At 39.8% G+C, this 20119-nt stretch overlaps 1 protein-coding gene and 1 pseudogene across 1 annotated transcript; one reads left to right on the top strand and one right to left on the bottom strand.

Annotated features, from left to right (window-relative positions):
• The first annotated feature begins 11308 nt into the window (after positions 1–11308).
• On the top strand, positions 11309–14562 carry LOC121757091. Its single transcript, XM_042152577.1, has 6 exons — positions 11309–11671; positions 11995–12117; positions 12220–12408; positions 12498–12579; positions 13964–14028; positions 14130–14562. The coding sequence occupies exons 1-6, from the start codon at positions 11378–11380 to the stop codon at positions 14433–14435; spliced, it is 1059 nt and encodes a 352-aa protein (XP_042008511.1). The 5' UTR covers positions 11309–11377; the 3' UTR covers positions 14436–14562.
• A 1045-nt stretch (positions 14563–15607) lies between these two features.
• LOC121757671 lies at positions 15608–18149 on the bottom strand (annotated as a pseudogene).
• Positions 18150–20119: the final 1970 nt, after the last annotated feature.

Raw genomic sequence — 20119 nt, 5'->3', positions numbered from 1 at the left:
AATTAAAATTTTGTACCCTCCAAAGGAAGTTAATACGGATTAAAATCTTACATTTTTACTGGTCACAACACCGACAAATAGTCCAGATGCCACAGAGTGGCATGACCGCCTAATGTTGCCTAAGCAAGACCACCTCTTTAGCATTACAGAGTCTCATTTCTACAACACACTCCCATAACAATGCTTATATGCTGCTAACAAGATCAAGCTATCTCATAAATTCTGTGTGAACTTCTGAATCTCGTAGTTTCTTAGGATTATTGTCCCCACAGAGTAGGTGGCGATAATATTGGAAACCACATTCTAGTTCATACTATTTATTTTGAGAAGTCCGCCCTCATGAACTTGCTATTTTCTTAGGATTATTGTCCCCACAGAGCAGGTGGCGATAATATTAGAAAAAGGCTTCGTAAATTGCAGACCAATTGATGGAGACCATATACAAACGTTGAGTTCGTAATTATAGCTTAGATATTTGGGTTATGGTTTTTCTTTAATTATCCTTAGCCTTTAAGCAGACAAAAGCTTAATTAAATTCTGTTGATATTTAATTTGCTGGATAATTAAATCTTTAGTTTTATGTTGTTATCTTCCTTTAGGAAACTATTATTCTAAAATTTAATTCTTATTCATGTCTACTATAAGGTATATTAAAAATAAATAAATTATTTAATCCTTAATAAGACATGAAAAATAAATTCAAATTATTTCCTTGTTCAAGATTAGGAAGAGATATTTTATTATTTAATGTATTCATACATATCTATCCTTGTTAGGATCTTAGATATATAAATATTAGGAAACTATTAAATTATTCTCATCCATATCATCTAGGAATCAAAATAATATTATTTATTTCCATAGATATAGAAAATAATAAAAATATTCCTAAAATCTAGGTAAATCTTCCAAAACGATTTTATTTCCATTAAATAATAATATTTTAATGTTATCTTTTAATAAAATAATTAAATAATCATTAAAATAATCCTTCATCGTTATCTCATCGCAAGAGGTTCGCACGAACGATGAACGACGAAAATCCGATGAATTCGTCATCGGTTCACGACGCATGAAGCGTCTCAGCCGTGGCACGCAGGTGGCGCGCCAGTGTCTCGGCCGCCTGGCTCGTCGGGTGTCGCATCTTCACGGCTAGGAGCGCGCACATCGGTCCCGCTCCTCTCGGCCATGTGCACCCCGCCCGTCTCGGCGCATTGATCCGTCGGGTGTCGACGCTTCTCGGCCAAGTGCGCACGCGGCGGCGCGCGCCTCTCGGCCAGCGTCTCGACGCCTGTCTAGCCCATCTGATCCGTCGGGGTGGCGCGAGCTCTCGGCCAGCGGCGTGCACGGTGGCGCGCCCGCTCTCAGCCAGCTCTGACCACCATTCCTCCCGCCTAGGGTTCCAGCTCTCGGCGCCTGGTGTCTTGGTGGTTCTCGGACGAACCACCACTCCGTGCCAGCCTTCACGTCGGCCTTGGTACGGGGGCCGGCTCGGGGTTGCGGTCTCGGCCGGCGTCGCGCTCGAGCCCACGCTCGACTGTGCGTCGCCCTGTGATCGTGAACCCTCGGCTTCCACTCAATCGACAACCCTATTTCACGATCGCACGTGGTGCAATCCGTCTCGACAAGAGCACCGACGGATTGCACGTCTCGTACGATCGAGTAATTCAAGTTCTTTGATTCGATAGTTCTTGAGTTCATCATGCATAATAAATTAAACAAAACACCAAGGACATGCTTCGCAATCAAATAATACATGCATACATGAATTTCGCGAAATTTAAATCCAAATAATCAGAGCCAAAGACTGGCTCTGATACCAATTGAAGGGGTTGGCAGCGGAAGCGTGCGTAAAATCCGATCACATAATTTGATCTATTTAGCAGATGATTTAGACAAATTCTATTCGCGTAATTATCACATGTATCATGCTCATAACTTGAATTAAAACATGCTTTAGCATATTAAATCCCTAAAACATGCTTACTACGGAATTAGACAGTTTACCTCGTTGATTCAATCAAGAATCAACGATGGCTTGCTCCGTCTCCACGTGAAAATCTTCAGTACTTGACCTCAGATCTTCTGACTGGTGTCCCGGACTGTACACTGATATTTGTATGGTAAAATCTCACCAGCGTACTAGGACTTGAATAACGAAGACAGAACTCTGCTCACGGAGGAAGCAATTTTCGAACTCTCTCTTTCTCTAGAGGGGGACGAAAATTCTGAGTAATAATTATTATTCATCTCCCTTTCTGTCTCCCTTATTCTCCTATTTATATTAAGTCACATATTGGGCCTAGTCAGGGATCTAAGGAAGAATTTGGATCAGGCCTCACCCAATTAGCTTTTTACTAATTAAATTGAACCCACAATTTAATATAAGTTTATATTGGAATATTACAAGCAGCCACTACAGAAGTAATATTGCACTGCCTTTCTAAATCTGAAATTACGAGTATTCCGGGTTTCCTTTTAAGTAAGTAATTTATTTCCCGTGCTTAAGATGGAAACATCCATTAATTAATTAATGTCTGCTATGGACTTAATTAATTAACATATTTTAATCTCCAAGAGTGGACTCAGCAAGAAACTCTTATTTATTATTCATAGAGTAATTAAACTCCAACTAGCTAGGTTCCGAATAATAAAACCTTGTTTCGAGCTCCTCTCGTGGATGTTATCAAACGAGACTCTCCTCGCGAACGATTCAACGTAATAGTAATCCTAGCACCGCTAGATAACGATCACCACTCCCCAATATACTTGTCCCTTACTCGTAACAGATAATCCCGATGCCAGATTTTCTGTGGCTGAACTCGTTGCCTGTTGACGATCCTCTCTGATGTGAAGAGCAGATCGAACATCCTCCAAAGACAGAGTTTCTTTCCCAGTCATAAAAGACTCAACGAAATTCTCGTACGACTCTGGCAAAGAAACTAGCCGAATTAAAGCAGCATCCTCGTCTTCTACTTTAACATCAACATTACGCAAATCCAGCAAAATTTTGTTCAAATTTTCCAGATGATCCCGAAGGGGCTTACCTTCCTGCATGCGTAATCGAAACAAACGTTGCTTCAGGAGCAACTTGTTGGTTAGAGACTTCGTCATGTATAGACTCTTCAACTTCATCCAAAGGGCAGCAGCAGTCTCCTGATCAGCAACTTTGATGATAACATCGTCAGACAGGCACGACATGATGGTTGAGTGGGCCTTTTCGTCTAAGGTTGTCCACTCCTCATCATCCTCCATTGCCTTCTTTGTTTTGAGCGGCTCCCACAAACCCTGCTGCTTCAGCAGGGATCGCATCTTGATCTGCCATAAGCCAAAACTATTTCTCCTAGTGAATTTGTCGACCTTCACGTTCAGAGCGGACATCTTGATCGATTAACACAGAAACCCTAACAGATGCGGAATTCAAAACCCTAGTCCGAAAACCAGGCTCTGATACCAGTTTGTTGTGACAGAATAGAGCAATTGTGTAATCGACAAACGAAAGAACGTAAAGAGACACAGAATTTACCTGGTTCGCCAATTGGCTACATCCACGGGCAAGAACGGAAAACAAATTGTATTATGGCTGCAGTTACATATTTCAGATCTAAGATCACGATCACATAGAATTATGTGCTCTAATCACATATAAATAGGCACACATGAGATACTATCCTAATTCGGAAACATAATCTTATCCCAATTAGGAAGCATAATCCTATCCCAATTAGGAAATAAATTTAAGACATACTAACAATTTTTTTTCGAGATTTATGTAAATTGTGGCAGATATAATTTGAATTATTGAAGTGGATATGCAAGCAGTATTAGATAAGAAGATAATATAACATGGGTATTATTCTTGACCAGAAAAAATGATATAATAAAGTGAGTCATGCATGGTGAGCTTGTTCTTGTCTTCCATCTAAAGCAAAGTCTGCTCAACATATATTACTAAAATGAAAAAAAAAAGGAAAAAAAAGAAAAAAAAAGAATAAAAAGAAAAAGAAAAAAAAAAGGAAAAAAAAGAAAAAAAGAAAAAAAGAAAAAAAAAGAAAAAAAATAAAAAAAAGGAAAAAAAAAAAGAAAAAAAAAACATATATTACTAAAATGTGCTGAATCATATCATTATTTTTCTTTTTCCCCTTTCATTATGAATATTAATTGATACTTCCCTTCAAATCTTGTCAAAATTTGGTACAGCCTGGATTTGTTTGATTAGTTTTGGACATTTTCTGCTTATTCTTTGAAGAATGCAACTTTATAATATTGCTTACAAGGCAAAGAAATAGACCCTTATACAATTTATTTATTAATATAGTCAATTAGCAATTAATTCATTGCCTAACCACTTGACTACATTTGAGTCTATTATCTGAATTAGCTTTCTTAGATGTACCAAGCCTTTCTTAATATATCGTCATCAATATATATTTATAAAAAAATAGAGAGAGAAGACTAGGCATGACAAAAAAAATGGAATCCATTATTGATATGAAAACGTGAGCATCTAGACAGATGCAAGATGTTAGATTTAGAAACCATAATTGCCTTTGGCACTGTAATTTTTTTGCATAATATATAATTCTAGTGTCCACTGAGTATGAAAGCTATTGCCCCACGGCGTTCATTTGTTCTATTGGTTCTTATTTCACATTATATCTATTTCTGGCCAACTTTCATTGAATTCATAATATACTACTAGTGCTATATTTGTTACTCCAACCTCTCTCTCTTTGAAATGGATAAGTTTGTTGTCTTTGATTGAAAAGTTGTAGGTTGGTCCGTGAGCTACACATAACAGGAACATATTAGTATAATGAATTTTAGTTTGTAATTAAACTAATTCTAATTCAATTTATATACTACTACAACACATGCACATTAACATAAATTTAGAGAGAGAATGCTTCACTCAGCAACAAAGTGTGAGCTGGCCAAATATCATTACTTTATTTCCAATAATAAAAACCCTTTTATTATAGATTCAAAGTTTTTAAATAGGGATAATGGCCAAAACTACCATTATGTTTGGTCAATTTTTTGCCCATCGCACAATTTTTTAAAATACGGTAATTATATTATAACTTTGAAATTTATCTTATCTGCCACATGGTGAAATTTTTTGGCATACTATATGTCTAAATTTATTGACTCAGCGCATTTAAGTATAAAAATTAAAAGTGAAATTGACTCGGTGTATTAAATGGCGTTGTTTTTATAGTTGAACGTTTTATTTATATAGTAATTTATGTTTGGCATATCATACCTAATTTTTCTGAAATATGAGATTGTAGAACAATTGAAAATATTATAAACTTTTGATGTGATTGGTCATTTTTTAAATTATAAAATTGATCAGAATTTAATTAAACTTGTTCCTAAATTTGTTACTACACGGATACTATTATAAGTGGCAAATTAAAAATATTAAAAATGATTTTACGATTTAGTCTCTACTTTTAAATTTAAGGGCACCCGCATCGCTGTGCCGTTGCGGTTCCTATGCCGTTCCGGCGGAACGGTTCCGCGGCGGCACGCGTTGCGGGGTGCGTTCCGTCGCCGTTCCGTGTCGTCGCCATTCCTATGCCGTGCCGCGTTCCGTTCCGGAGGAACGCGGAACGGAACGTTCCGCCACGCGCCGAGGCGACGTGGCGGCCTCCCATTCGACGCGTGCAGCCCACTCGCTACCCGCGAGTGGGCTTCGTCCGGTGACGCAATAATTAATTTTTTTAAAAAAAATTCGAATTTAATAAAAAAAAATAAAAAAAATTTGCAACGGTAATGAGACCGTTTTTTTTATATCCGTTTTTTATTTTTTTTTAATTTTTATTTTATTTATTTACTCTATAAATACTCCTATTTCATACTCATTTCAATCACAAACACACATCTATTCCTCTCTATTTCCACCCCAATTTTCATCTCAAATCAACTATATTTTCCTTCTCCCAAATTTAATCAAACTAATGGATCCTTATGAACAAATGCGTCAAATATTGGAACAATCACTTGAAGAAGATCGACGACGGGAGGCGGAAGAAGCCGCGCCACCCCAACGACGCTCCCGTACGTACATCCATCGTAACCGGGAAGAAGCCGCCGCAAGGTTAGTACGCGACTACTTCTGCGATAACCCGGTTTGGGGAGATACGTACTTCCGTCGCCGTTTCCGCATGGGGAAACCGTTATTTCTCCACATCGCGAATACTTTGGCAGCCCGGGAAGAGTTCTTCCAGGAAGGGTTCGACGCGGTCGGCCGTCCCAGCCACACGACGCTGCAGAAATGTACTGCAGCAATCCGCCAGCTTGCGACTGGACAAACGGCCGACATGTTCGACGAATACCTCCACATCGGAGACAGCACTGGGCGAATGTGCTTGCTCAAATTCTGCCAAGGCGTCCGGGCAGCCTTCACCGACAAATTTCTCCGAAGGCCAAGCACGACCGATTGTCAGTTCCTGCTCAACCTTCACGAAACAGTGCACGGATTCCCCGGGATGCTCGGCAGCATCGATTGCATGCACTGGCAATGGAAGAATTGCCCGGTGGCGTGGAAGGGGTCCTACACGAGCGGCCACAAAGGCACCCACCCAACCGTTATACTTGAGGCCGTTGCCGACTACCGCCTTTGGATCTGGCACGCGTACTTCGGGGTCCCCGGGTCGAACAACGACGTAAACGTGCTCCACCAGTCCGACCTCTTGACCGAAGTTTTGGATGGTAAAGCGCCGGCCATCAACTTCGTCGCCAACAACCGGCTTTATAAAATGGGGTACTATCTCGCCGATGGCATCTACCCGAAGTGGCCTACCTTCGTGAAGACGTGCAGTGGGTCTGCGAACCCAAAGCAGACTCTTTTTGCGCAGAAGCAGGAGGCTGCTCGCAAGGATGTGGAGAGGGCGTTCGGGGTTCTCCAAGCGCGCTTCAACATCATCAAAGCCCCAGCTCGTACGTGGTTAATGGAAAACATGGTCGACATCATGTATACGTGCATAATCTTGCACAACATGATTGTCCAAGACGAAGGACCCGAGGCGGGAAATTGGTTCGACGACGAATCCCCCGGAAGCTCAACCGCAAGTAGTCCGCCTCGAAGTGGAGCGCATCCGTCTATACAAGAACGGTTATCTATTCGTGCAAGGACACGCGACTCTAGTGCCCACACCCAACTCCAACATGATCTAATTGAGCACATTTGGGCAAATTTTGGCGGATGAAATTATTAAAATTGTGTACTTTTATTTTTTTAGGATTTTAATTGTGTGCTTTTTATTTTTTTACGTTTAAGTTGTAATTTTTTTTAATGTTGTGTGTTTTTTTAATAAAGTGTGTTTGTTTTTTAAAGTGTGTTTATTTAAATTGAATTGGGTTGGAAATAAAAAAAAATGAAATTTAATGAATAGTAATTTAAGGAACGGTTAAGGAACGGAGGGTTGCAGGTTCCGTTCCTTAGTTAAGGAATGGAGTAAAAAAGTACAGTGGGGCCCTCAAATAGTGGTTTAAGGAACGGTATAGGAACGGTATAGGAACAGCGTTGTGGATGGCCTAACAGGTAGAATACCCAATCGACGACTCCCCAGCATCCGACGAGCAATTCAAACGGTGGAAGTACGCAAATTACAATTTTACCCTCCAATATTTCCGGAGTCCATTTTTAGTAAGATCCGAAGAGCGCGGCCCACACCAGCCTCTTCAACCTCCACCTCGACGAGTCATGGACGAGTCACATCGACTCGGTCGACTACCTCGTCCTCAACGCCGGCCACTGGTTCACCCGCCCCGCCGTCTACTACGAGAGCCGCCGGCTGCCACTTCTGCCAGCTCCCAAACGTCACCGATCTCCCCGTATCCCACGCCTACCGCCGCGCCATCCGGACGGCGCTCAGGGCCGTGAACGGGCGCCGCAGCTTCGGCGGGGCGGCGATCCTCCGCCCGTTCGCGCCGTCGCACTTCGAGGGAGGGCTATGGAACGAGGGCGGCGGATTTGGATGTGTACATGATTGAATTGGAGGAATTTAGGGCGGCGGAGAAATTGGGGAAGAAGAGGTGGCGATTGATGGATGCGACGCAGGCGATGGTGATGCGGCACCCGAGTAAGTATGGGCATTGGCCCAATCAGAATGTGACTTTGTATAATGACTGCGTGCATTGGTGTTTGCCTGGGCCCATTGATAATTGGGCTCAGATGTTGCAGCATATGATTATGTTGGAGGCCCGGAAGGATTATAAGGAAAATGAAGGACTTTTCAAAATCCAGTCACAAGAAAACAAATTCTTTGGAAAGGAAATTGGTTTGGTAAAGTAGTAAAAGAATGGTGAATGTTTTTGACGTTTTTCGAAGTTTACAGCCGCGGTGTGATTAGTTATGAATAAGATTGAGATTGAGTGGCAATGATTTTGATTGGTGGATATCTCACTAATTCTCCTTTTTTTTCTTTCCCTACTATTTAGTTGCTATAAATAAATTGGGTTGTCAATTTAAGTTGATCAGCTTAAATAATCCGAAAAATTTGTGGGACGTTAGGGTTGTAATTTCAACCTATGTACAAAACGGGCTAAATAGGTTAGCCCATTAGGGTTGGTGGGTTAAATGAGTACTCCTAAACGGGATGCGGGTTAGCCCAATGAGTTGCAGTTTTTAATTAAAAAATACTATTCCTTCTGTCCCATAAGAGTATGCCCCATTTCCTTTTTAATTCGTCCCTCAAACGTATGCACCATTTACTTTTTAATTCGTCCTGGAGAGTCTTTCTCTCTAATGAGGTGGGACTCATTCTACACTAACAATACTTTAATTACTTTTTTTCTTTTTAACTATCTATTACTTTACTAATTGTATATTAAAATTCGTGTTCAACCAAAATTGCACACTCTTATGGCGGAAGGAATATTACTATAAACTTTAAAAATGTGCTATATTTTGCTGAAATATTGGGGTTACATTGTAAATGTCTAAGTGTAAAGTATATGCCTATGCATAGGAATATAATCGGGCTAACCCGTTCGGGTTGTCGGGTTATTTGGGTGCGAGCTATTCAAGTTATAAATTTTTCGGGTTGTAGGTTTCAGGCTAACCCATCGGCATTACAAAAACTCGCTATTTAGTGACGGATTATCCAGTCACTAATCAGTAAATTTCCATCAGTGAACAAGGTTAGTGACAGATTAGTGTTGGATAGAGCCGTAATCAAAAAGCTTGTTTCTAAAAACTTTTAGTGACAGATTTGTCCATCACTATAATTAATTGAGATATATAGAGTGGTTGTGTTGGTAAGTTTGTATTAGTAACGGACTACTTTGTCACTAATTAGTGATTGATGCTTTTCGTGATTTTCAATACTTAGTTGGAGATGAGACTTTCATCTTGGTCAATACAAAGATAAATTAAAATTAAACTAATCAATTTGAACCAAAAGCTTGTGTTCATGTCAATATTTTGGCATTGGTTATAATCAATTCTTTATGAAAATTCAAAATTATATCTTACATAAATCATTGTTGAAACCCTAAATATATTGGGCTAATTCTTAATTTTATCTTGATTGCCTTTAACGGTGATAAGCCGACGGTGACAGATGTTGGGACGATAGAAGAATGGGATGAGGTGAAACTTGAAAGTTGATAGTGTGGAACCAGGTGGAAAGGTGTGGAATGGTGACTGAAGACTAGTAATTGTCAGTTAGAACAATCTGTACATAATCACATATACACAATTTAATCAACGCAAATCAGAACTTAATAAGACATCGACTATTTCAAGAAAAAGAAAAGAACCCTTCAAGTTCATTGAAAGTAACGTACTTAAGGCACCTTAGACTTGGCTATGCCAACCAAAGAATGATTCATTTTCTGGTAGACCAATATCTACTAAAGGGTCTTGTAAAAGAGTTGTTATCAACGTGCAAATCATGCTTGGAATGTAAGATGACCAAGAGACCCTTCAGGTTCAAAGATAATAGGGCCAATGAAGTACTTGACCTCGTTCATACTGATGTTTGTGGACCAATGTCGAGTAAGGCACCATGTGGTTATTGATATTTCGTCACTTTCATTAATGACTATTCCAAGATTATATACATCTATTTGATGCGCTACAAGTAAAAATCTTTTGACAAGTTTAAAGAATTTAAGGAACATGTAGAGACATATCATGGTAAGAATATCAAGTCTCTACGATCTGATCGTGGAGGCGAGTACCTCAGTGCTGAATTTTTGGACTACTTATCAGTAGTGGGAATTGAATCTCAACTGACTGCGTCGAGCATACATCAGCAGAATGGTGCAGCTGAAAGAATGAATATGACATTATTAGATATGGTCTGGTCGATGATGAGTTGTGGACGGGGCGTAAACCCAATCTAGAACTTCACAAGATATGGGGTTGTCCAGCTCATGTATTGGTAAAGGATCTAACTAAGCTGAAATATAGGATTGATGTTTGTTTGTTTATAGGTTACCCTAGAGGATCGAAAGCATATGGATTCTATAGTCTTCGGAATAAGCCTCCGTAGGCCAACTGCCGGATTGCCGCAGTGCACTTTTGAATAGGAGTGTGGCCGGGTCTGCCAGCCGCATCGTGCCTAAAGCGGAAATACAGATATCGTTGCTCCAATCCGTTAACAATACGCATAAACAGGGACCTGCGCATCCTAAAACGGCGCCTGAAAAGGTTGGCGTTGAACCGCGGCTCCTGTGCGAAGTAGTCTTCGTATAGGCGCTGATGTGCAGCTACGTGATCACGATCAATCACCGCTCGGCGGTGTACCACTGGTCGAGGTCGAGGTACCGCCGGCTGCAAGGCCTTCTGCATCCATTGATCAATCTCACGGTTCGTATAGGCCTCTAGCGCTTCGTTCATTATACGCTCGTACTCCTCAGCATCCCCACCATTCCCACCACTACCACCGGCGTTACTCATTTCTAGGTGTTGATCTTGTACAGAAATTAAAATAGAGAGAGTACTCGTTAATACAAGTGGTGCGAATGAAAATGACGGGCAAGTCGCGTATGTATAGTGTTTCGGAAACAAAAAAAAATTAAAAATTCGCGCTAGGCGGTGCGCTAGGCGATCCGGACGCTGCAATAGCGCCTAGCGGATCGCCTAGCGCACCGCCTAGCGCCACGGAACCGCCGAGCGCTAGGCGGTTTTTTTTCGCGAAAATCGCTGGGCGGCTGCAATAGACCGCCTAGCGCCGGCGCTCGGCTAGACGGTGCGCTAGGCGCTATTGTGGATGCTCTTATGGACCAATATCCCTTAAATTAACACACAAGGTTAAAAAGAAAGAGGGTAACATTATCCGTAGCCTGAATTAATTTGGGGGAAATCCAACAGCAACTTGACCAGTGCTCGCTACTTCGCAATCGGAAACAAAATTAGATGGCTGGCTTACTAGCGTGGGCGGCGGACGTCGTCGGAGGTGGTGGCTCCGGGTGGAGCGACGAAGAGGCTGAACCCAATTCCATACCTCTCATCTTCACACCCGAACAACTCACCTACGTTAAGGAGCTAGACACCAAAACATCTTCTCTCAACCGCGCGATCCGAGATCTGCGCCTTAGACTCCCACCTCCTGACATTTCTCAACGTCTCCCCCATCTCCACGCTCACTCTCTCGCCTCCAACAACGACCTCGCTCTCCAGCTCAACGCCCACTCCTCCACCAAACAAGAGGTACATTGATTAAACACTTTTAAATCTCTCCAATTTTTCTCTCTTTTTTCCCCATTTTGTTTGTGATGTTGACTGTGACTGAGATGATGAATTAAAAGCACGTGCCTGATAAGAATCTGAAATTTGTAACAGTTGCAATTAGCCTCGATCAATTTCGTGTAGCTAGGTTCAAATTTGATAGAATAAAATTGTATATGCATTCGAATCTGATTTGTTAGACTGAGAATTCTTGCTGAGTTTGTGTCAAAATTGTGGAAAGAAGGATCGATTTTGAAGCCTGTGAATGTAGATTGGTGATGGTTACTCTTAATTACCCATTGCAGGCACAGCAGAGAGAAGCAAGGTTGCAGCAAGAGAATGCTGAGTATCAACAGGCTATATCCAACCAACAAGTTAAAATTCAAGAGAAGTTACAGGAAGCAGAGTTGCTCCTAAGTAATTTCAAGGTAAGAAATTTAGTTAATATTGTGTGTTTAACTGACTTGATGTTTGTACTCCGAACTTTCTTAATGTTTGCCATCTTCACTGTAGTCGTAAATATCTTTCAGGAACTGGACTTGATTGAACAGAATCTGATAGCTGAGTTGCAAAGAGACAAAGCTTCTGCAGAAGCCAGCCATTCTGGAGAGTCGAATGGAATGCTTAGCGAATCCCAGCAAACAGTTAAAGCTCAAGAAGATGCAAAAACTGCCAAATCTGCATTTATGGAGAAGTTGGATAGCAAGAGAAAAGAATTGGTCTGCTGCATAGCTAAATTTAACCACTGTTTTTTATGTCTATTTAATACATATTGGTTGCTGAAACATCTTTCTATTTCAATTTATAGGCTGCAATAGAAGAGACTGTTCAAGAATTGGAGAAAAAGTGGCTGCAGGTCCAAGATAGCGCATTGAAAAAACCGACTCCAGGTACTTAGTTTAATTATTAGATACCCCCATTCGCGTTTTAACTGAAAATTACATTTCAAGAGAATCCATAAATATTTATATATTTCAGAGAAAGATGAAGCTCAGGACAGCAAAGTAAGTTAAAAATCAAGACAAACATGTATAATAACCCTAAACTTTTCAGAGGTCAAATATCCCTATTAAAGTAACTATGTGTGATAGCACTGCCCCACCGTCGCTCCACGCGACCCAGGCGCGCCCCACCGTCGCTCCACGGATCTCGCACGACCCCGCCGCATCGGGGCGATTACAGACTCGCTTTGAGCGCCCCGAGCCCCGAGCGCGATTTTCACAACACTGGATAGCAGAGATGTATAACATTGATTTGTTCATCTCTGTTTCATGTATTTTAGGTTTTTGTGCATGATTCTCATTTCTGATATATAAAACTCGTTCTCAACTGACCTCTTCCCAGAGAGACACTTAAAATTGAGAATAGAATACCCAGAGAGACTGATTTAAATTGTCTGTTGTTCAAGGCAATCGTCGGCCCATTGGATTCTGAGTTGTTCCTCTGTTGTTACAGGATTATGCATGCTTTTAAACCACCTATGCACTACTTTTGTCTTGTAATTTTTGTTCTTGTAACATATTTCTAAAAAGTAGATCTTCCGAATAACAAATTTTATTGAAGTAATTACATACTCCGCTTGTCCCATTTCACGTGACACATTTCTTTTCCGCATGTGTTTTGGGAAAATCATATTAAATAGTTAAAGTGGAGAGAAAGTAAAGAAATAGATAGAATAATGTAGAGGAGAGTATCATATACTCCTTCCGTCCACCATTAAATGTCTCATTTTTCCTATTCCGTCTGGCCGCCAACAAATGTCCCATTTCACATATACTATTTTTGGTAAGTAGACCCCATGTTCCACTAACTCATTCCACTCCCATTTTATTTTAAAACTAATGTATCATAGTCCATTAACCTTTACTATCCACTTTTCGTCATATAGTCAAATAATGTCTTAAAGCCCGAGCCAGTTAACTATAGGACATTATTCATGGACGGAGGGAGTATGTTCTTGTAAGTTATATGAATCCTGTGATATGCACCTGGCGATTGCTAGTTACTAGATGTGGTTAGGTGCCACAGGATAGTCGAAATGGATTTCTGTGTGATGGTCCAATAACCTATTGATTCTGATCTACTGTTGTCAAGAACTGTGAAATTTCAGTGATATCATCAGTAATTCTTATCAATTTTGAACAAATGTGACACGTCCCGGTTTAGCCGACTCATTGCGGCTGCTGTAATTTTGATCTGTTGCAAATTATTGTCTTTTGATACATGTCTTGACAATAATATCTTTAAGAACATATTCAATATCTTCGTTTGCAGCTCAGCGAGAGAAAGCATTGGATAAGCAGCTTCACAGCTTAATTGAACAACTTGCTGTGAAGCAGGTGATCATTTTTTTCATGGACCTACTTAATACTCTGTGAGGGCTACATTTTTTTCCGTGGAACATTTGTAATAATATGTTGAGTTCATTTTTCACTTATAGGCTCAGGCAGAAGGTTTTATCAGTGAAATCCATATAAAGGAGATGGAGCTGGAAAAGTTGAATGGGATACAGAGAAGAATCGAAATTGGCAATTCAGATACCAACTTTTCTCGGAATAGGTTTGCAAGAAGCAGCTCTTCTCAGGAATCAGTGTCTTCTGAATATTCTATTGATGCTCGTCACAAGCTCCCAGTTCATATGGGTGGTCGGAATGAGAGTTTGCAGAGGTTAATGCTGTTGAGGTCGGCTTTTGTCGTCTACATTTTGGGTTTGCACGTATTGGTATTTATCAAACTTTCATTCTGAGATCCTACCACTTACTAAATTTGATTTTGCAAAAGCTAGTAGACATTTCTCACTGTGAACGTTTTATACTCCTGATATATTGTACAGAGTGTATAGTATTATTGTTATTGTTGATTGTTGATGTTAACTTTTGATTTTGGTGCCCACTGAGGTTGGTTTGGTTTCCATGATTCCATAGGTCACGAAATGCTTTCTTATCTTCATTGCTAATATAGTTGTTTAACTTCGTTCTGTGTAAATGATGGGTGTTTACAGATGGATACTCAAAATTCAAACTGATCACCAGTATCCACATTAGAATATACTACAACAAAAGAGTTGTTTTCAATTTCACACCCAATATTGGGGGCCATTTGCAGTTTAGAATGTGCCTTTACACTTCACGATAAAGAACCAACTTTAACATATTTGCAATTTAGATCTATCAGATTCTTTTTCTAGCGTTGAAGTTCAAAATTTAAAGTTGATAAAGTTTCGAATAACATGCTTGTCTTATGAAAATTAAGAAAAGAAAAACAAAAAAACTAAGCAAAACAATGCCTACTATAATTAAACATATCATTTTGAGCATCACAAAATACATAGTTTTATACACATGGAAGAAATGAGAAAAAAAAATTAGAGTTCATATGAATCAATTTTACCCTCCGTCCATTATAAATAGTCTTATTGATGTGCGGTTCGAGTTTTAAAATGAAATGTGTAAAGTATAAGAGAGAAATAGATAAATTAACGCATAGGTAAAGTAAAGTAGGAGAGAGAATTAGAAAAACTAGATAGTAAATTTGGTAGGAGACTAACTGATGAAACACGAGTCTATATTTTGTTGACGGATAAAGTATTTTATTTTCAAAATTATATGAAAATAATACTCCCTTCGTCGCATTACATGTGACACATTTCTTTACGCACGTGTTTTTTAAATAGTGGTGTTTAGTGGTTAAATGAAGAAAGAATATAGTGAGAGTGAAAAAAAAGTAGAAAGAAAAAGTAAGAGAAGGGATAAAGTTCAAGAGAGGTAGAGTAATTTTTTTTGCCATAAAAGGAAATATCTCACTTCAGTGGGACGGCAAAAAAGGAATATGTCTGAAAATGGGACGAAAATTTTCTGGAATTGTCATTTCAAAATTATTTCAAACACTTCTCCCATTGTACAAAACTAGTCCGCTAATTTTATCAAATGCGTTTCAAACAATACAAAGTGGCAGTGCCTCGTTCAACATCAAAATAGTACTAATAACATAAGAATCAATCCGGCTGTCACTGCTGTGAAAATAAATAAAAAACCGACATTATGAGCAAAAATTCCAAAATAAATAAGCGTTCATCGCGTGCACCTTCCCCGAGCAAAACAACCCCCATTTTCCTTAATCTCGCTGCAATCCACGCCGCCGCCTCCGCAGCAGAAGTCCAGCACGCCCTTCATCACCTTCTCATCCGCCTTCGAGCAGAACTCGCTGCTCAAATCCACATCGTAAACCCTTGACCCGTGTCCCGAAATTCCTCTCACTCTCCCCGCCCTCCTCGTTGAACAAAGCGAACAAGAAAATCTCAATTGTTTCGGTAGGCTTCTTCGGCGTCCCCTTACTCGACTGCACCTTCTCCACCAGTCTAGCGTTGTACTTCCTTGCATTCTCCAGCGTCGCGGCCGGATCGCCCTTGGAAGGCCACCCGGACTCCGACACCGCCACCCTGATCAAGAGGTTGCCAAACCTACTACAACAAAAAAAATCGGATAAAGACACTTTTTAATGCTGTTAAGAACGCATGTATCTAATTATATCACCAATGCTTCATAAAGGGTAGAAGCGTCCCAAAAAAACAAAAAATAAGATAATTTTCCCAACTTAAGGAGAGACGCTTTTTTAGCATCCTAAATACTCCCTCCGTCCACAAAATATTGTCAAAGTTTTACTTAGCACGGATTTTAAGAAATGTATAGAAAAGTGAGTTGAAAATGTTAATGGAATGAGGGTCTCACATTTATATATTAGTTTTACAATAAAATGTGAGTGTAAAGAGCTATATAAAGTAGGGACCATTTACCAAAAAAGAAAAAAAACAAAGTCGACAACTTTTTACGGACGGACCAAAATGGAAAAACTTGACAACATCTCACGGACGCTATTATTTGGGTCTAAATTTGTGTGTCCCTAAAAGATACTCCCTCCGTCCCGCGTTACTTGCACTATATTCCTTTTTGGGCGTCTCAAGTTATTTGCACTATTTCCATTTTCTAAAAAAATTAGAGTTCCCCTTATTACACTTAATTAAAGCTAATTTAATGACATTTATTAATTAACCACCAACCCCACCAACCCCACCAACTTCAATTCATTTGTAATTTGCGTTTTTCTCTCTTTCCAAACCCTAAGAAGGCGCCTCCAACCATCTCTCTCTGGAAATCCTAAAAAAACGCCTCTCTTAAGACCCTAGACCAATTCCGCATCCATTCTTTTCCATTCACGATCTTGCCTTGCAGATCTGTCATGTCAAACTCAAAGAAGGTAGATGGTAGGTGGATTAATCCACGACGGTCACGAACCCCAACCTCTCTCCCCGTCGACGACTTGCCAAATAGTGGGTGAGTTATCCCACGTCGCTCCCGACCCACGACGACCAGCCCTGTCTACGAGAGGTATGAAATTGTGTGGTTTAACCCTGACCTCCCACTCACCACGAAGACCTCTGCTTCCTGTGGGTTTGCAGGTGGTAGAGATAAACACCGATATGGCGAATTGGGTGAAATTAAGGCCGCTGATGATGGAGAGAAGGACGGTCTCAGAACTCCAGGGCCTCTAGTTCCGACGGGGCCGTTGTCGACGGGGGAGAAGGATGGTCTCAAGGATTAGGGGCCTCTAGTTTCCAGAAATACTGTTCAAATTGTTTATTTAAAGTATTCTCAATATTAATAATTTAAATAATTTTGAATATTATAAAAAAAATATTGATGCAAAATATTAGATAGAAAATGAAATTAAAACTCATTCCTAAAACATCTAGTCACTTCACCTACTTTGTTAGCCATTCTACTTAAAACACTAATTACTCATTCCTTAATCTCCATACCCAAAATGAAATGTGCAATTAACACGGGACGGAGGGAGTAAGTTTTTTGTAGTGACTCCAGCGACCCGATGGCATATCTGACTGCGTCTATTTGGGCGTCGAGCATGTTGGCGTATGTGAGGCCGTTGTCGGTGACATCGCCGGTGGTAGTGGTGGTGGTGTTGTTATTGCCGAGCAGCGTGTAATTTAGATCGATCGTTTTAGGACTGCCGCGGTAGGCGAAGTAAGGGTAGGCATTGGTGTCAGCGAGGAAGGCGACGATGGAGGTGATCGGGGGAGGTGGGTGGCGGCGAAGGTGGCAGAGGAGGGGGGGGGGGGGGGAAGGAGGAGGCGAGGACGACCATGCTGTGAGGGGTGGTGACCTTGATTTTGCGGTGGAGGTCGTGGGAGAGGAGGGCGGAGTAGAGGTTTTCCATGGCTTTGGGGGGGCGTTGGGGTCGAGGTTCTCGGTGGTGAGGTACTCGTTGCCGACAGCGATGGAGACGACGGAGGTGGCGGGGAGGAAGGGGGCGACCCGGGAGGAGAGCCAATCGCAGGCGGCAGAGGATTGTTTACTTTTATTAAAAATTATATGACTCCACTACTATGGAACGTACTAAAATGACAAAATATCTCAAATACTATGGAACGGAGGAAGTACTCCATTATTCCTTAGGAAAAATTTCTTAGTTCCTCAGTTTTTGTGTCCCAATTTTTATTTTGGTTAGTCCATTATTAATTATCCCATTTTATTTTTACTATTTTTGCTAATTGACCACATATTTCACTAACTTAATTCAAACTCATATTTTATATATAAAACTAATACTCATAAAATTTGGAGTCATGTACCACTAATTTTATTAATCCACTTTCTTTTACGTTTCTTAAAACCCATGTTAGATCAAAGTGTGACACATATTGGAGAACGAAGGGAGTATTTTATTACGGCATACATGATTTAAAGTCCTATTTGTAATTTTTTTTTCCATTTTGAGCAAGTAGTCTCCACATTCAACTAAATCATTACACTCAAATTACCAATATATATAAAATGATCTACATACCACTAACTTTGTCCCTCAATTTTCTTCACAAAATAAATCAAATTTTTTAAACTCGTGTCAAATCAAAACGAGATAATAAATGATGGACGTAGGGAGTAACAAATTTAATATTACTCACCCCATCTCACATTATTTGAGATGTTTCTTTTCGGGAGAAGACCATTTCTTTTTCCAAGGTAGAGATAATAAAATAGGAGTAAGAATGAGAAAGTAGGAAAGATGATAAAGTTAGTGAGGTTAAGTTTTTTCAGACAAAAAGAAAAATGAGTCAGAGTAATTTTAGACAGCCAAAAATAAAATACAATTACGACATGAATAACTTAGGACGAATGGAGTACTGTTTTTTAAATAGACTTCCCCGTTTAGTTAATTCTTTCTACTTTCTGTTATAAAGTACAAATGAATACATACATGAACTTTTAACTAATTCAAATGTGTTTGTTAAAACGTCTATGGAGCATAAGTTACGTAAGCAGAATGCAGGTTCTATACTAAAGAATAAGATAAAAAGTTACACAAGTTATTTATACATATTATATGAAGAATTGAGAGACAGACTTCCTGGATTCAGAAATGAGACAAGAACTTTTACGGCTGGATGCCAATTACAAAACATGCGTAATTATCGCATGTGGCTATTAGATTTCAATTCTTTTGACAAAACGACTACCCCTGTACACATTTTTAAAAAAACATCGGGTGCTTCAATTCAAAAATCATCTGGTGCATGAGTGCATCAATTATTTTCGTCCGTTCCATAAAATTTGTCATATTTTACTTTTTATTAATTTTGGTAGTGGATCTCATATTCAACTAACTCATTCCAACTCATATTTGATTATAAAACTAATACTCTCTCCGACCCACAAAGACTGTCCTATTTTTTCATTTTCGTACGTCCCACAAAATTTGTCTCATTTAACTATTTACCATTTTTGTTAGTAGACTCATATTCCACTAACTCATTCCTACTCATTATAGAACTAATATATGAAAGTAGGACCCACATTCCACTAACTTTTTCAACTCACTTTTCATTACATTTCTTAAAACTATTGCCCAGTCAATGTGAGACAATCTTTGTGGGACGGATGGAGTATTTAAAAGTATAACTCTCTCTCCACTAACTTTTTAAACTCACTTTCCATTACATTTCTTAAAACTCGTGCCTAGTCAAAGTGTGACAAAATTTAAGGGACAGAAGACTATTTATTACTCTCTTCTCTACATTATTCTCTCTCTTAGTTTACTTTTTCTTCACTTTAACTATTTATTTATTTTCTCAAAACGAGTGCAGAAAAAGAAACGCTTCTATTAAAGTGGAACACTTGGATAGAGTGTACTCTACCAAAAGGCAAAAGCACTGTGGGATGTCGATGGGTGTCCACTATCAAGAGACGAGAAAGCGGGTCTATTAAAAGATACAAAGCAAGACTCGGGGCAAAATGATACACACAGACATACGGAGTTGACTACGTAGAGACATTCTCCCCAATAGCAAAAATGTATATAGTAAGGGTGTTGCTCTCAATTGCGGCTAATAAGGACTGACCACTTGACCAGTTCGAC

Source organism: Salvia splendens, chromosome 12, assembly GCF_004379255.2.
Source record: "Salvia splendens isolate huo1 chromosome 12, SspV2, whole genome shotgun sequence".
NCBI classification, from domain to species: Eukaryota; Viridiplantae; Streptophyta; class Magnoliopsida; order Lamiales; family Lamiaceae; genus Salvia; species Salvia splendens.
Note: the sequence above shows the minus strand (reverse complement) of the source record. Positions and strands in the feature narration are given on the sequence as shown.

What these genes read in the sequence shown, in the direction of transcription:
- LOC121757091 (XM_042152577.1), top strand. Translation starts at nt 11,378, where the DNA reads ATGGCTGGCTTACTAGCGTGGGCGGCGGACGTCGTCGGAGGTGGTGGC. An exon ending in ACTCCTCCACCAAACAAGAG is followed by an intron (nt 11,672 to 11,994) that starts GTACATTGATTA and finishes TACCCATTGCAG; the next exon opens with GCACAGCAGAGAGAAGCAAG. An exon ending in ATTGAAAAAACCGACTCCAG is followed by an intron (nt 12,580 to 13,963) that starts GTACTTAGTTTA and finishes CTTCGTTTGCAG; the next exon opens with CTCAGCGAGAGAAAGCATTG.